The following is a 17,378-nucleotide window of genomic DNA, read 5'->3' as shown; positions in this document are numbered from 1 at the left end:
AATTTCACAACTGGTCCATAGATACAAAAAAATAACAGTGACAGAATAAATTTTAAATTTAAAAAAAAATAAAAAACACAAATAGGCATAGGACAATTTTATCTTCAACAGCTGTTGGCAAATGGGGTTGGCGGGAAATTAGTTGCAAACTTGGAATAACAGCTATCACATGATATTGCAAATATCTAGCAGATATTTTTAGATTCTTTTGAAAGATTTTTTGTCCATAAAAAGCCTCAAAGATCCATTGATATTTTAGGTTAATATTAGTGCCTTCTGCATCTGTCTTTTTCACTGCTACTTCCTCAAGCAGAAACAACCCTGCAATCTCCTGTACACAAATGCCCACTTCATCATCATCTGTTATGCTTTGCTTTCAATCATTTCTCCAACCAATCCCATTTCCCCCCCACACCCCCCAAGTTTGGGGGGTTGGGGAGGTGATTGGTGGTGTATGGTTTGAACATGAAGCAACTACAGAATCCTTAAATCAGCTAAGCGTATATGTACCCTATGTATTGCAAGTTTGTGTTGGCTGCAGAATTTCTACAACCGAAAAAAGAAGAGAAATTCTATGCTACTTGCTTGGGTATTGAACAAGTAGCTACATAAGCTGTTGTATGCGTTCCTGAGAATATATTAAATGAGGTACTGAAATTACAACATATATATATATATATATATATAATCTAATAATACACAACTTCGAACATGTGAAAAGGTTCAATAGAGTAAATATCACCACATATGATTCAATAACACACAACTCCGCATGGATCATATTAGTACCTGATAGTCATAAAACAACTTTAATAAATGTCATGTATTTAGTTATTCTCCATACTTATTCGCCCGAACCATTTGGAACTATCAGAAGATCTCATAATACATGAACTCAACAATCTTCCAACAGGATAAACAACATGCATACCATCTGATGCTTTGAGGTTTTCATATATCTGGGCTCATACTTCGATATCAGTATCTGGAGATTGTAGATGACAATATTTGCATTTAAAGTTAGTCTGCCACTGGAAAAGCAGATCCAATTTTGTTGCCGAGACGATAGCACTTGATATTTACAAGGTAGGGACCAAGCTCAACATGGTTGTCTTCCCCTCCCAAGTAGAAGCAGAGAGTATAAATTGCAATTTCAAACTCAGGGCTCACTCCAATCAATGTGCTTGAGACAGATTTCAGAACACCATTCCATTCAAACTGAATAGTAAGTAACTGTGTCTCTGAATCGGGCTGCAAGAGTAAGAGAAAATTGAATTCAAAAGCCCACATGAGTACTAAAGTTGGTATCCTCAGTTTAACACCTCATTTGCAGAAAAAAGAAAGAAGAATTGGAGCCTTGGATGATACTAGACATAAAGTACATGGAATAGATACAGTTCATTTCGGAGATTGAAATATTACTGGCTAGCTACTGGATAAAGATAACATTTCAACTACTAATTACAGGAACATTTCAAAGCAGTACCAGACAGTCACCTGGAATGCATCGAGTCTAGAAACCGAGCAACGCAAAACACAACAGAACAGAGCTTCTCCAAAGAACAAAAGGAATAAAAAATGTTGAATTTAAATTTTCAGACAAGTTCAACTCTTATGAGGATGCAAATAGGTCTCTATACTAATGCATGAAAGTGAGAATATTTCAAATTGATTTATATCGACTGGTTTTCCATTTTATAGTAAAGAACTACCCAGTATAAAATCTGAAAAGTATTAATTCGTTACAGGTTATTTTAGAAAAAAGCCACAATTCTTTCCAAATAGGTTGAAGATTGTACAAGTAGAAGTCAAAACCTCGAGTGAATCATGCAGTATGCATAGGAAAAGCAAAATAAAATTTTCCTTCATATTTGTCTCAAGTAGAATGCTAAGCAAATAAATTACTTGTCTAAAGTTGAATGCACCAATCTTCGATATGGGATGCCCATAAATTGTGTCCCATTTCCAAAAATGACAATTTTCTTTACCAAGCACCTATCACTAACTTTTGAGGGAAGAAATGGTAAAGACAACCAAAACTTCCTCTTCTTCAACTCCGTACAAATTATAAGTGAGAGGCTCGCATTCTGATAGAGTAGGATAGAGGATGACTAGAACCCGAAATACCTCGAGAAGTTTTCTTCCATATGTGTGGCAGACACCAGATCAAAACAGTGTGCATAGGAAAAGCAATAGTATATTGTCCATCTTCATTAAGCACACAAATTCAATGCTTTTGGCAGTCCTTAACAAATTAGAATCAATATTACGACTACATTACTTCTCCAATTATGTTCTCCTGTCGAAAGCGCAAGAGCTAAAAGAAGGATCATGACGATGATGGCTCCATTGCAAAAGAAATACATCGTGTTAATTAAGGTTGTCAGGCTCTCTAGTAATGACATATGTAACAAAGCATATGAAGATTTAGACTTGGGGCTCATTTGACCTCTCATGTTTGATGTACCAAAGCCCTTTTTTCAGCAAACTCCTCCTTGCCTATAGATAACTAGTACTCCACATTTCATTAGCATTTTCAAGATTTAGTAGTTAATATACTTTATGATCGAACCGATGCTTTTATATAGGACTCTGTGTTCTGTCACTTGGTATTGCAAAGCCTCAAGTCTTTAGACAAGCTTCAAGCCTCTGCAAAGCCTCCAGTTTCTAGTCAGTCTTCAAGCTATCCTTGGTTATCTTAATTATTTTAAAAAAAAATTTGAACTTTTTCTTTTGTTAAAAATGATTTTGTGATATGTTAAGAAATTCATTTTGGGTATGTTCTTAAACTATATAATTCCAAAAATGTCCAATTGTTTTTCTCAATATTTTTCATATTTCAGATATTTCACATCTACAAGTACAGTTTTGATATACAAAGAATCGAGCAGGAGAAGGGAATCACTAGAGATAAACAAGCAACAGTATGACCATTTGATCAAACTAAACAAAGTTAACATGATGAATTTCATCTCTTTGCTTTCATAGCTTCCAATTTATATAACTTCATCAAATAGCAACTTTGTATTAACTAACAACAAAAGAATCACCTTATGCTTTACATGTCATATCAATACAATTTCCAAAAGGAAAATGAGTTTTTCTTTTAATCATAGCAACCACTACATAAAATGAAATATCCAATTTTCCAGCTCAAATATTGCATTAGAAGTGAAAACATCTCAGTTTCTCATTTAAACAGCCAACTAATCTTAATTATACTGTTATAAACTAATTTCAACAGTTGGCCTACTCTTAACAAGATCTTCATGTGTATCAGTATTTCACTTCAAGTACAGCAGACATGTAATTACCTAAAAATATATATACACACATGCTATCCATGCACATATATAGATAAAGAACATTATGCTGCTGTGCTTGATCATACATTGACTTAAAGGATTCATGAGAAACAGCAGATTTTGACTCAGTGAATCCACCACTCCCTCGTTCCAGACTGAATCCATGTGCAGCAATACAAAGCCAAATTATCTAATATGTTGACTTACTGACCTTCTGACAATATTCATATTACAAAATTTTAAAATCCTAAAATTTGTCATACGTCATATTATTTGAGTACTTTACGTGACTTGGTTAAATTGTAAATTGCTGCATTATAAAAAATTGAAGTATGTATCAAGAGGACACTAAATTGGAGATGGTTCCACCATATCCATGACCTACTTAAGCAAACAAATTTGGCAAGTGCAAGTGCAAGTAAAGTCACTAACCATATCACCACGCCTTCGAGGAAAAACATAGCCTTGATAGTCCACCCTCCCCTTTGCCTCTTCTAGATAGAACTGCAAAAAATGTACATGCCAGTAATTAATTGCTAAAAAGGGTCTGGGATTCCGCACATAACGCAACAGAAAATTAGAACAATGAGAAACCAAATGGAACTAGGAAATGTTGCATGCAATTTGCTCATTGATACTGGACTTATATTTGGTGTAAAGCGTGGATCAAACATTAATCTTTAACTTTAAATGGTGAAATGAAATAATTTTGGTTACAGCATTCATGCGTTACATGGGTTAATGTTAACAAAGTGTAACTCCGGGAATATAAAAATCAACTATTAACAGCAAATAGAAATTAATAGTCTTTCATGTCTTTTGCGGCAACAACAGAAACTTCTATATCCGACTCTTCAGAAACTAGGAAATCAGTGACATATTTCTCCACATTCACTACGCATTCAGGATACTCGTTGCAGAATAGGGATAACCTGAATAACAAAATTATGACTTCTACTTGCCAAACATTGATATTGTGCACGAATCTATAGAGTTCCAAATAAAAGCTTTAGCAGAGAAGACAACTTTCAGAGAAGAACCTGAATCCAGTTATGAAATCCTGACACTTCTTGCTCTCTCCGTTGTTTGATCTCTCCAACAAAAACATGTTCAAAAGCAGAAGAAGAGCTGGATGTACCACCTCGGCCATAAAGATCAAACCAGAGACTTGTCATCATTCTCTTGAAATCTTGATAACTCTCAGGTGCAATGCCCTTGGTCAATAGATACTTGTAAAGGTATTTAATTGGAGCAGTTCTACTGATCTCTTCTATAAATGCTTCTTGCTCTTGTCTCTCTTCAGCTGTTACAACTTCTTTATACCCTTCATGTGGATTATAATTATCTAGAAGAGAACAGAATCGTGAAAAGGTGGGCCTACTGAATATATCTTCACTCAACCAGGAAAATAGGCTCCCTTCAGCCATGTCCCCCTTCTGATAAACCTTCTTCCCTTCACCACAATCAATCTCATAATCTTTGCCAGGTACTAAGCGGTTCAAATCAAGCTCCCAGAGTTTGTTAAGAGCCTTTGACAAATCAGCCAGCTCTTCATCGGTTGGTTCTAGGTTAACACCATAATCAACGTCACTAGAGTACTCTTGCTCACGAAGAGGGCGTTTGTAACTGTTCCGCTGATCCATATGTACCTGGCCACCAAGCACTATAGATAGTTCATGAAATGGTAACACCTAAGCAAGGTTTGATTGATTCAGAAAGAATAAATAAAATGAAAGAAGCTATTCAAGATTATAGACCAGACAATCATGGGATATTGGAAAACTGGTCAAGTCGTTAAACATACAACTTATGGATAACCCAAAAAGTACGAAAGGCTAAAAAGCAAGCTAAATGTGAAGTTTAACAAAAATTAAAAGCACTAGAATTTAATTTAATCATATCACGAAGCATAACAAATCCTGTCACAAACAGTATGACATCATCGAATTTAACATATCTTAATAGTCATAGCATCCAACTTTATATTTTTCCTGAGATAACCTTCAGCTACCAGCCTACCGGTACAAGGAGATAGAAGTTGGAATGCTGGAAGCTATAGGAGCTGTGGCTTAATGAACAAGGATTTAGGTTCCTCAAAGAAGCAACTTGAGAATCACCTCAGTCCAGCTTCTCAACCAGAGGAGCTATCTACCATAAATTTACAACTTCCAGTACTCTGCTCCTAAGAAATACCTACTCAAAACTCTGGTTACTCAAACAACAGATATCCATCACGTTATTACTATAGTTTGTCTACATGCACATAATTTCCAGTGAAAATATAAGACCACCAAGAAATTATAGCAAGGAAACTTCAATAAAGTACAATGGTTCGACCACATAAGACAAAGTGAGTTCTAAATAGAGTTTAGGGAAATCAAATGATAACATCAGATGAAGTTCTACTGAGACCTTATGATGCTGCTTGGAAGGCTTCTTGTGGACAGTCTCCCAACCATCATTATTTGCGCCTCCATCCTGTATATGAGCCAAAACCAGAAAATTTAGAAAGAAAAACTTCAATACTTAGTAATATTGATAATGAAGCAATACAATCTCTTGGTTTCTGATGGTCCTGATAAAATCTTCTTTTTCACTAATTTCATTAACTCCATGCATTTGAGACATCAGTAAGCATACCAATTATTGGAAAATCACATCAAGAGAATCATGATTGGGAACTGAAAAATAAAGTCACTAATATTTCTATGTGAATTTTAGGTACTCTTTGGTGGCATCACTGCATCAAGAAATACTCATTCATCTGAAGGTCCAAAAAGTGCTTCACTTGGACAAGGAAATTTAAATCAGTAACTTTTAATTGGTTTCTTTTATTCTTTTCCCTTTTTTTTTTCCTCTATTCCTTTTAGGCTACAAACTAGAACAGATGAACAAGTATCACTATCAGAACCAACAACATCAGCAATAATAAAAACATTGACCTTCTGGGGTCTCATCGTCGGCCGAGACTCTCCTGATTCCCACTCATTTCTTCCATATCTCTCTTCCTGCTATACACAAACACACAAAGCATGCAAACAGCACTTGGCTGTAATGTCGCTACAAGTTTCTCCAAAGAATGAAAGGAATCACGAGACTTGAAGAAAACAAGGAAAATAACCTCTCCGCCGGGGCGACGTCTAGTGTCATAATCAGAGTTGGAACTGAACCGATCATGGTCTTCCGACCCCCCAGATACCACCTGCGCATTTATCAGCACACACTGTAATAGTACCCAGACACACTACACACAGGCAATTATGCAACAGATAACCAGAAAAAGAGGAAGTATCTTCGCTAACCTGAGACCAAGTCGATCTGGATCGTTCGTCCCGTGGCTGAGAGTCCCTTTCATCTCGATCATCACCACGTTCAGGATGACCCAATGCTAAATCGACGAGGTTCTTGACTAGCCCATCCATTGCAGATGCGAATTCAGTAAAACTGGAACGGGGGGATTGAGAAATGTGAAGTAGAGAAATGAGGAGATGTAGAGTGTATTTATGATCTGATGTGAAGTAGTTAAAGTGAGACAGTTGGCGTTGGCGGGGGAACGGAAAGCCACTTGCGTTTTTTATTAAGTTTTGGGGGTTTAAAGCGTTGTTGCCGACCAAAGACGTGGTTTGACTTTTCATTTACTCAAATTTGTTCTTCTTCGTCTTCTTTTTTTTTTAAAAAAAATTAATTTTTATACTGAATTTTTAAATTAGCATTTGGATTTACAAAAGAAAAATAAAATTTGAGTTTTGTTAGCGTGGGTTATTTATTTTTTATTTAATATTTATTTTATTTAATTTATGATGATATTTTCTTAGCTCCTTTAAGAGCATTCACATCTTGGATGTCAATCACATTGATGTTCATGCTAGAGAGTCGATCCGCACAAAACTTTCTATTGGGTAATTACGTAAGAAATGTGATGTAGGGGCTACATAATGGTCTCATTAACTTTCGTAAATACCCACAAACTACTTGATAACATCATTAATGACCACCGTCAATGCCTTTCTTTTTTTATTTGATTTGAATTCGGCTATATATGGGCTCATGGTAACCATTAGATTATTTCTAAATCAATGATTCATGTGAAATCTTACAGTTTAGGAATGTTTATAAATGCTATATCACTTTTCGGTAAGCAAACGAGGAAAAAAAAAGTTGAGTTTTATTGATTGTTGTATGGCAAGTTAGCTATGTGGTACAATAAAGCTGATTATGTTGAGATTAAATTGATTATATTCTATGCATGTTGCCTATTTATCTTGTTTGGACTATGCTTGATATACATATGTAGATAGGACTGGTTATTTACTTACTGAGTTGTAGGCTTATTCCTCTATTGATATTTTTTTTTTTTTAGGAATAGATCTTGAGGTAGTTGCTTGTCGAAAGTTAGGTCCAAACACTATATTCAGTCAGGTTAGGCTAGCACGCAGTTTTCTCCTCATTGTTAGTTAAAATGCAAATCACTTTTTGGTTGTATAAAGAAGACTTAAAAGTGTGAGAATTACTTGTAATGGATTACTTTGTGGTGTTTGATATGTGTATATATATATATATATATATAATGTTGTGGGTTGATTATGCCTATTATGACATTGAGATTATATGTGCATATTGATTAGATGATTATGTGCATATTTATATATATAGATACATGGGCTACTTTAAGTATGATGTTTAGGGAAGATATAGCTGTAGTAACGATAGAAGGTGCTACAGTTGTTGCCTTTGCAGCTTTCCATAATGCAAATTTCAGTGCCTATCCTTTGAACCCAACAGTTTTAAAGTTGTTATGCAAGTGTCTAACACAAAATCTGTGTTCAATAGTGGGCATGACAACCTCTACTACAGGAATTAAAACTTTTTGTTTATCAGAAATTAGAGTATACTCATAATCTCTAACTATTTGAAAATCTCCTTTCAACAGCCTAAGGAACCACTCCCAGGTTTCTCTCATTTCACTAAAAATAATAGCATAAACCACAAGATACACATTGTTGCTAGGATCAACACTAACAACATTTAACAAAATTCCACCCTTAGGACCCTTCAAATGGCAGTCGTCCACCCCAATTAATGGTCTACAACTACTCATAAACCCATCCTTAAGTGCTTTTAAACAAATGTACAACCTTTTAAACTTTCTCTAATTATGTTGTCCACCATCAGTAGTTGACATATGATGTGTATGCACATACCGCACCTGCAAAAGGACCAAAACACCCTTCATTAAGGGCATTATAGCACACGATCAGGATCCGCGTGTTTTGTAGCAAACGGGTCGCACTTGACCCGACCCGGATCGCACAGTCTGACTGAAGACCCGGATGATGACAACCGTTCGATCAGAACACGCACCGATAAGATAAGGCCACGTGGCCCAATACTGGACGTACAACTGTGTTCTATAAATAGACCCCGACGCATTATAAATGAGGTAACTGTTACGCATTAATTGAGGCCGAATTCCTAGATCGCATATATTTCTCTCGATCAACCTAACTTGAGTGTCAGAGGGTTATTGTCGGGGACGTGCCCGACGAGCTCACGGTTCGTGTTTTATTCTCAGTGGACCCAAAATCTGGTTCGGAAGAGTTAATCCGTCTACAGTGAGATCGTCACTAGAGATCGAACAATTCGACCCGGATCAGTTGGCGCCGTCTGTGGGAACATCTGAGAATTCCTTAGCATAATGGAAGGTTCATCGAGGAGAAACGCCGGGGAAGAAGAAACACCAAGAAAAGGAACAGGAGCGACCATTCAACTAACTCCTGACGAGTTGCAGAAGATGATAGAGGAAGCTAGCCGGAAAGCAATCGTGGAATATGAAAGAAGAACCGCGACTCCACTGGTCAAAGAAACGGCGAGGAGGCAGTTATTCGAGAACGTGGAGCCGCTGAGAGAGTCGAGGGTGCAAGGCGAACATGAGCATCGCAGCAAACGACCAGCGTCATCCGACGCCGGCTCCAGCAGCCACAGTCGTGCGAAGAGAAGGGAACCAGTAATTTCGCGTGCGGAAGTAGAGAGCGTAGGGAAACAGATAGAAAACCTCAACAGACAGATAGACGAACTCAAAAAGCGAGGTGAAATAGTTGCGCACAACAAAAACTCACCCTTCTGCAATGACATCCTGGTCCAAGTGGTAGAGCCAGGATTCCGAGTACCCGACTTGCCGAGGTATGATGGAACTAAGGATCCTTACGAGCATGTGGCGGCCTTCGACATGGTGATGAACTTATACGGACAGCCAGGACCGATCATGGCCAAATTGTTCGCGACCACATTGACAGGAAAAACACAAGAGTGGTTCACTAACTTGCCTCGGGGGAGCATTGATTCGCATGAACAAATGATCCAAAAGTTCTCCTTCCACTTTGCGAGTCGGAGGAAACAAAAGAGATCTGCCACCCACTTATTCACTATACGACAGAGAGAGGACGAAACACTGAAGAGCTTTGTGGGGAGGTTCAACAACGAAATGATAGAGATCCAGGATCTACGCATAGATATGATGGTCAGTATCCTGACTCATGGATTGAAGAAGGGTCAATTCGCGTCTGCATTCGCACGCGACCCGCCAGGAGATGCCGAGCAGCTTATGGCTCTAGCCCAAAAATATATCGATGAGAAGGAGATGAATGCGATGAAGGATTATGAGCGGAAGGAGCATGAGCAGATGTACAAAAGATCGAACGAGGCGAGAGAGGTCGGGGGAAGTAGGCAAAAGCAGGAAAAGCAAAGGAAACCCAAGTACATTCCCAAATACCATAACTACACCCCGCCGCCAATGTCACGGGAAAAGGCGTTGATGATGGTCGAGAATGCGGATGTTCTCAAATGACCGAGGCACACCAGGTATACCCCCTCCAAAAAATTCTCTAACAAATACTGCAGGTTTCACCGGGAGAGGGGGCATAACACGGAAGAATGCTTCCAATTAAAAGATGAAATTGAGAGATTAATGAGACAGGGGTACTTTAGAGACCGAGTCCCTCATAATTGCAAAGCGGGCAGGGAAGAGACCAGGAAGAGTAGGTCGAGAAGCCGAGATCGGAACCCGGGGCCCTCGAAGTCGACACATGCCCCAACCACCGGAAATAATGCGCCAACCAAAGGGGTAATCTACACGATCGCAGGGGGCTCTAGCCCAAACAGCTCGAACAGAGATAGGAAGAGGTACGCACGGACTATGAATTCAAGCCGAGGAAAAGAGTTCGTGCTGAAGGTGGAAGAAGAGGAAGCCATTTCCTTCAACAGCTCTGACAAACCAGAAGAGACTGGGGAGATGAACGACCCAATCGTCATCAGACTCGACATAGCGAATTTCACAGTTCATAAGGTCTTGGTAGATAGTGGGAGTTCTGCAGATATCATCTTCAAAAGTGTGATCGACAAAATGGGCTTAGAAAATCTTCGATTAGAGCCGGTCAGAACCCCGCTAGTCGGATTCGGTGGAAGCGAAGAGACGTCCTTAGGGATGATCGAGTTGCCAGTGTCCATAGGAGACGAACCCAAGCGGAGGACCACAATGGTGAAATTTTTGGTAGTAGACACACCATTTGCGTACAATGTGATATTGGGCAGGCCAGGACTGAATTCGTTCAGGGCGGTCATCTCCCCCTACCATATGAAGGTGAAATTCCCAACGGATCGTGGGGTCGGAGAGGTAGCATGCGACCAGAAAGAGGCTCGAAAATGTTACAATTTATCATTGAAGGGAGAACCCGAAGCAAAGAAGAGAAAGGTCAAGGAGAACGCTGAGCCACGGCCCTATGAGGCCGAACATCTAAAGCCCAGTGAGGATTACAAAGTCGTGCAGCTCACCCCCGATAAGCCGGACAAAACCACCAGGATAGGTGCGAGCATGAAGGAGAGGGAGATGGCGATGATCAAATATCTAAAGGAGAACATGGACGTGTTCGCATGGGGTCCGTTTGATTTCACGGGGATCGACCCGGAAGTGATCGTGCACAGACTAAACGTAGATCCAACAATGCGACCCGTGCGGCAAAAGAAGGGATCATTCGGGAGCGACAAAAACGAAATCATCCGAAAGGAAGTGGACAAGCTACTCAATGCCGGGTATGTAGCGGAAATTCAGTATACTGATTGGCTATCTAATGTAGTGCTTGTCCCCAAATCCTCCGGGAAATGGCGAATGTGTGTGGACTTTACAGATCTGAACAAGGCGTCCCAAAAGATCCCTACCCGTTGCCTCGGATCGATGTCATGGTGGATTCTACAGCAGGTTACGAGATGTTCTCGATGATGGATGCGTACCAAGGGTATCACCAGATCCACATGGCATAGGAAGATGGAGATAAGATTTCCTTCATCACGGAGAAAGGAATTTTTTGTTATAACATGATGTCTTTTGGTTTAAAGAATGTAGGAGCCACATACCAGCGCCTGGTTAATAAGATGTTCGGGAACCTGCTCGGAAAAACGATGGAAGTGTACGTGGATGACATGCTCGTAAAGAGCAAGAGGTCGCAGGATCACCTCGCGGATCTCGCCCAGGCATTTGCTATTATGAGATCATACGGGATGAAGCTCAATCCAAACAAATGCACATTCGGAGTAGGAGGAGGAAAGTTTTTAGGATATATGGTCAGCGAGCGTGGGATCGAAGCCAACTCGGAAAAAATTCAAGCCATCATGAATCTGCGATCACCGACCACGATCAAAGAGGTTCAGAAGTTAACGGGGAAAATCACCCCCTCGGCAGGTTTATTTCGCGATCAGCAGACAAAAGTCTCCCCTTTTTCAGGGTTTTGAGGAAGCCCAAAAACTTTGAATGGAATGAGGAGTGCGAGAAGGCCCTGCAAGAGTTGAAGGAATACCTGGCAACCCCCCTATTGGCAAACCCGAAAGAGGGTGAGGAACTGTTCCTTTACCTGGGTGTATCGGAGCATGCGGTCAGTTCGGTGCTAGTAAGAGAAGAGGGAGGCCAACAGAATCCCATCTATTATGTGAGTAAAATGCTCCAAGGAGCCGAGTTAAGATACACGGAGATGGAGAAGTTAGCGCTTGCGCTGGTGGTCACTGCTCGAAAGCTACGACCATACTTCCAATCGCATAGGGTGATCGTGCTAACGAATTACCCCCTGAAGCACGTAATGTCGCGACCCGAAGCGTCAGGTCGACTGATCAAGTGGACGGTAGAGTTGGGACAATATGACATAGAGTATCGACCTAGAACGGTCCAAAAAGCGCATATACTAGCGGACTTTGTGATAGAACTAGCAAGCGATCCCAACTTACCCATGGTCGTCGAGGAGCGAACCCCCAAATGGATGCTGCACGTAGATGAAGCCTCGAACGCCAACAGTGGAGGGGCAGGAGTATGGATACAGGGACCGAAGGGAGTTGAGATCGAGGTAGCTGTTCGTCTAGCCTTCCCCGTGACCAACAATGAAGCCGAATACGAAGCGCTCATACTGGGGCTAGAGCTCGCTTTCCAGGCGGGCGCCAAAGATTTGGAGGTGTTCACGGACTCTCAGCTAATCGCGCTGCAGATCGAAGGGACATATGAGACGAGGGAGAAAACGATGACATCTTACAAAGAGATCGCCCAGTAGTGGATGAGAAAATTTGACAGATGTTCGATTTTGCAGGTTCCTAGAGCAGAAAATGACAAGGCGGATGCCTTATCCAAATTTGGGGCCACCATGGATGGAATTGGAGATCGCAAGATTACTGCCCTGGTTCGAGGGCGACCGAGCATCGCAGGCGGGGCAGAGGTTCAGACGGTCGCAGAACTCGAATCATGGAAGGACGAGATTGCCAAATATCTTGAGGACGGCACCTTGCCTGTTGACCCCATCGCTGCAAAGAGAGTTAAATTTCGAGCCACCCGATTCACCATGTTGTCAAGACAGCTCTATAAACGAACAGTTGATGGACCCCTCCTGAAGTGCTTAGACGAGGATAGAGCCCTATATGTCATGCGAGAGATTCATGAAGGGAGCTGCGGTAACCACTCGGGAGCGAGGTCGTTGGCGCAGAAGATAATACGTCAAGGATTCTATTAGCCTACGATGGCAAAGGATTCCAAAGAGCTGGTGAAGAAATGTGAGAGCTGCCAAAAATATGCATCCCTGATACACCAACCTGCGACCCCGGTGGAACCAATCAAAATAGCCTGCCCATTTGACCAATGGGGGATCGACATCGTTGGACCTTTTCCCCCAGCACCAGCCCAGAAAAAGTTTATCATTGTGGCGGTGGAGTACTTCACCAAGTGGGTCGAAGCAGAAGCGGTCGCGAAGATATCCGAGAAAGAAGTCATCAACTTCATTTGGAAAAACATCATCTGCAGGTTTGGTCTACCTCGCATATTAATTTCTGACAATGGTACGCAATTCCAGGGAAAAAAAAATTACGGGATGGTGCAAGGAGCTTAAGATCGCACAACATTTCACAGTAGTTGCGAACCCGCAAGCCAATGGGCAAACAGAGGTGACTAACCGAACGATCCTCCATCATTTGAAAACACGACTAGAGAATAAAGGATCGTGGGTTGATGAACTACCAGGGGTCCTATGGGCTTATAGAACAACACCGCGAACCGCAACAGGGGAGACGCCATTCTGCTTAGTATATGGAACGGAAGCTATCATCCCAGCAGAGATCGGGGAAGAGTCCCAGAGGGTAGCGATGTACGATCCTGGGGTTAACCAGCATGAGCGAAGCTTTGATCTCACTTTGATCGAGGAAAAGAGAGACGCGGTGTACGCGAGGATTCTACACCACAAGGGATTGATGATGAGAAGCCAGGGTCGAAGAGTTCGACCGCGACAACTCCAGGTGGGGGATCTCGTGCTAAAAAAGATCGAAGTCTCAAAGCATGTAGGCAAACTAGAACCCCCGTGGGAAGGGCCGTTCAAAGTAGTGGAGATAAAAAAGAAAGGGACGTATAGGCTGCAGGACATGCAGGGACGGAATTTGCCACGCCCGTGGAACATCCAGAACTTAAAAAGGTTCTATGCTTAAACCTGAGAACTCAAACTGCTGTGGGATCGCACACCAAGGAGCCTGTGAAAGGCCATCAACTGCAGCGGAATCGCACACCAAGGAGCCTGTGAAAGGCCATCAACTGCTGTGGGATTGCACACCAAGGAGCCTGTGAAAGGCCATCAACCGACGGGGACTCGCACACCAAGGAGCCTGTGAAAGGCCATCAACTACTGTGGGATCGCACACCAAGGAGCCTGCGAAAGGCCATCAACCGACGGATCGAGCAAGGAGCCTGTGAAAGGCCGTCAACAAAGACTTCTAGCAGATTACCAAATTGTATATTTTAAGGTTAGGAAGATTGTGTCTATGTTGAACATTGTTATTATTAAACATCTGTACCCACTGTAAATTCATTTAACTTGGTTTATAAAACTATGTACACCTTTTTTATCCCCTTTTATGCTCATCTGCATGTGTTCATCTTTTCTCTAATCGCAACTATGCAAATCTGCCGAAATAAAATACGAACTGAAAAAGACGCGTCCAACATGCGAACTGAAAAAGACGCATTCAAACAAAATGCGAACTGAAAAAGACGCATTCAAACAAAACGCGAACTGAAAAAGACGCATCCAAAATGCGAACTGAAAAAGACGCATTCAAACAAAACGCGAGCTGAAAAAGACGCGTCCAAAATGCGAACTGAAAAAGACGCATTCAAACAAAACGCGAGCTGAAAAAGACGCGACTAATATGCGAACAGAAAAAGACGCATCCAAACAGAACGCGAACTGAAAAAGACGCGTCCAACATGCGGTCCGAAAAAGACGCATTCAAATAACATGCGATCTGAGAAAGACGCACTCGGGACAATAAGGCATGTCGAAAAAGGACGCGAAACAAATAAGAAAGAGGATGCAATACGCAACATTTCGGAGGTCAAAAACTCCTTGTATGCAAAGGCAAAATATTGTATGCAAAGGCATAATCCGGTTACAATGATCAGACGATCGAAATCAATTTGGCAAAGGACGTTCTCGTATACGGACGGAATGACCATACAGAAAAAAAAAGGAAGCAAAGCACATCAAATTGAAAGAGCAATTTCATTAATGAATGAACATTTACAGGTTCGCTATGCCCCACGGATCAGTTCCCCTAAAATGTACAAGTTAGTGTTCCTGATATATCGAGGGGAAGAAGGGGTCATACAAAAAAGACCAAAAAATTCTGTCAAAAAGGAGGGAGGAGTTTAAGCAGCTTCGTCGTCATCTTTGCCCTCAGCCTCGGCTTCCATTTCCGCGCGTAAGACCATGAATTCGTCATCCTTCAATTCAGGGTCTGGAGGATAGGGTTGAAGATCGCCATCAAGAGTGATATCCAATCGGCTGCGATCAAAAGACTCTTGGAACCCGCCGAGTTTTTCGATTTGGTACTCGCAGGTCTTATAACCTCTAGCGAACGAGTCAGTGGATTTGAGTTCCAAGGCATTCGTAAAGGTATCCGTCTTTAGGAAATCGCGGACAGCAGCCATTCGAGACACAGCCAAGAGTTTTTGGTGCTCCTCCAGAGTAATACGACCAGACTGGCCTTCTTCAAAACCTCGTGTATGGCCCTCCACCAGTCCAGCCTCCCGGCCAGCATTGAATCCTTCTTTCTTGCCTTCAGCCAAGGCGACTTCCCTCTCAGATATGGCGATCTCCCTCTCCTTCCTGGCGACGTCGAGCTCGCCCGATAAGCGTTTGATCTGCTCAGCATAGGACAACAGTTCATCTGCATGCTTCAGCACCTGGTTGTCCAGATCCACCACCCGGGCTTGAAGTTCTTGCACCTTCTTATCGGACTTGATGTAGTTCTTGCGATAGGACGTGCACTTCAACGACAAGCTCCGGAGGAATGTTAAACCCTGCAAGACTCCGTTGTTACATGAGTTCGAATAGATAGGGGCAGCCCAAGGATAAAAATTTACCTGTAACATGGCGTGGGCCCCAAATTGCTCGATCCGAACAGGATTGGTCATTACCAGGGAACCTTGATCGCGAAGGGAGGTCAGCGAATTATACACGTCAAAAGGCTCTCCCTCCACTTCGGCAAAAAGCACCGTGCTAGAAGAGCCGTCCCACCTCGAAGGCTTCCCCTGGGGTGCGTCAGGCTGTGACTGAGAACCCGCTGCAAATCCCCGGGCCTCCTCCCAATGCAAAGCGAGCTGCTCAAGCTTCAAGAATCTGTCTCGCTCGTCTTCTTGGCTGGCCTTGTCCGCAGCTTCCCGAGCCATCCTGCTCAAACTCTTAGGCCGTGGGGATGGAGATTTTGGAGGATCGGAAGGACCCACCGACTCCTTCCCCTTCGAACCTTCCCCTTCCAAATGTTTCAGCGAAGACCGTTTCCTTTTTTTCGGCTTCTCCCAACCAGCCCGGTCCGGCTTCTCAGACTACCCCCCTTGGTCATCGCTGATAGTATCTAGATTCAACTCCAGGTCGCTGGAGTTATATCCGAGAAGAGGTAAGGAGGGAGTCCCTTCATTGTCGACAAGGATGGGCTGGCGGTCAGCGGGACCTGGCGACACACGGACTTGTGGCGGAATGGGCGCTGGAGGAAGATCCTTAGGGGGAAGAGGGCCCTTAGCAGTTTGATCCTTAGCAGAGGCGACTTGCTTCCCCTTGGCCTTCGCCTTATCCACTTTGTTCGCAACCGCCTGCATCCGTAAGGCATTGCGCGAACTCATGATAATGCTATCTGCAAAACGAACAGACACGTAAGCGTGGTCAAACAGGACGATCAGAGCAACGAGAGAAGAGAAAATCACCTAAGGACTCTTCAATGTGGAAGGACGCAGGAGAAAGCCCAGAAAGTTGTAAAACTTTCTCAGAGAGAAGCTTCTTGGGATCATACTTATAAGACGTTAGACTCCTTATTTGGTCACCCTCTAGCCCCCCTCCACTGGTTTTTGAAATGGGTTTATACTTGGTCCACTCGTTCTTAAAGGGCCAGACACCTCTAGGAGATCGAATGAAAATATAGCGATCTAACCAGACTCCTACATTCGATTTCAGGGCGCTCAGATACCCACACTCGGGCTTGGCCGAAAGGTAGAGGAAACCCCTATTCCCA

The 17,378-nt window shown here is 42.3% G+C and overlaps 1 protein-coding gene across 3 annotated transcripts; it reads right to left on the bottom strand.

The window, feature by feature from the left end:
- Nucleotides 709-6,859, bottom strand: LOC105155979 (poly(U)-specific endoribonuclease-B). 3 transcript variants are annotated; one of them, XM_020691898.1, is made up of 7 exons: nucleotides 6,608-6,859; nucleotides 6,427-6,507; nucleotides 6,248-6,316; nucleotides 5,718-5,783; nucleotides 4,346-4,954; nucleotides 3,738-3,809; nucleotides 709-1,251 (listed from the first exon to the last, which is right to left on the bottom strand). In XM_020691898.1, the coding sequence occupies exons 1-7, from the start codon at nucleotides 6,725-6,727 to the stop codon at nucleotides 1,021-1,023; spliced, it is 1,248 nt and encodes a 415-aa protein (XP_020547557.1). In that variant the 5' UTR covers nucleotides 6,728-6,859; the 3' UTR covers nucleotides 709-1,020. The 3 variants fall into 3 exon arrangements, with proteins under 3 accessions (XP_020547557.1, XP_011070281.1, XP_020547558.1); XM_011071979.2 differs by having other exon boundaries at nucleotides 6,248-6,313; nucleotides 6,608-6,857; XM_020691899.1 differs by lacking the exons at nucleotides 6,427-6,507; nucleotides 6,608-6,859 and having other exon boundaries at nucleotides 4,346-4,968; nucleotides 6,248-6,314.

This window comes from Sesamum indicum, linkage group LG2, assembly GCF_000512975.1.
Source record: "Sesamum indicum cultivar Zhongzhi No. 13 linkage group LG2, S_indicum_v1.0, whole genome shotgun sequence".
NCBI lineage: Eukaryota > Viridiplantae > Streptophyta > Magnoliopsida > Lamiales > Pedaliaceae > Sesamum > Sesamum indicum.
This window is presented reverse-complemented; position numbering and strand designations above follow the sequence as displayed.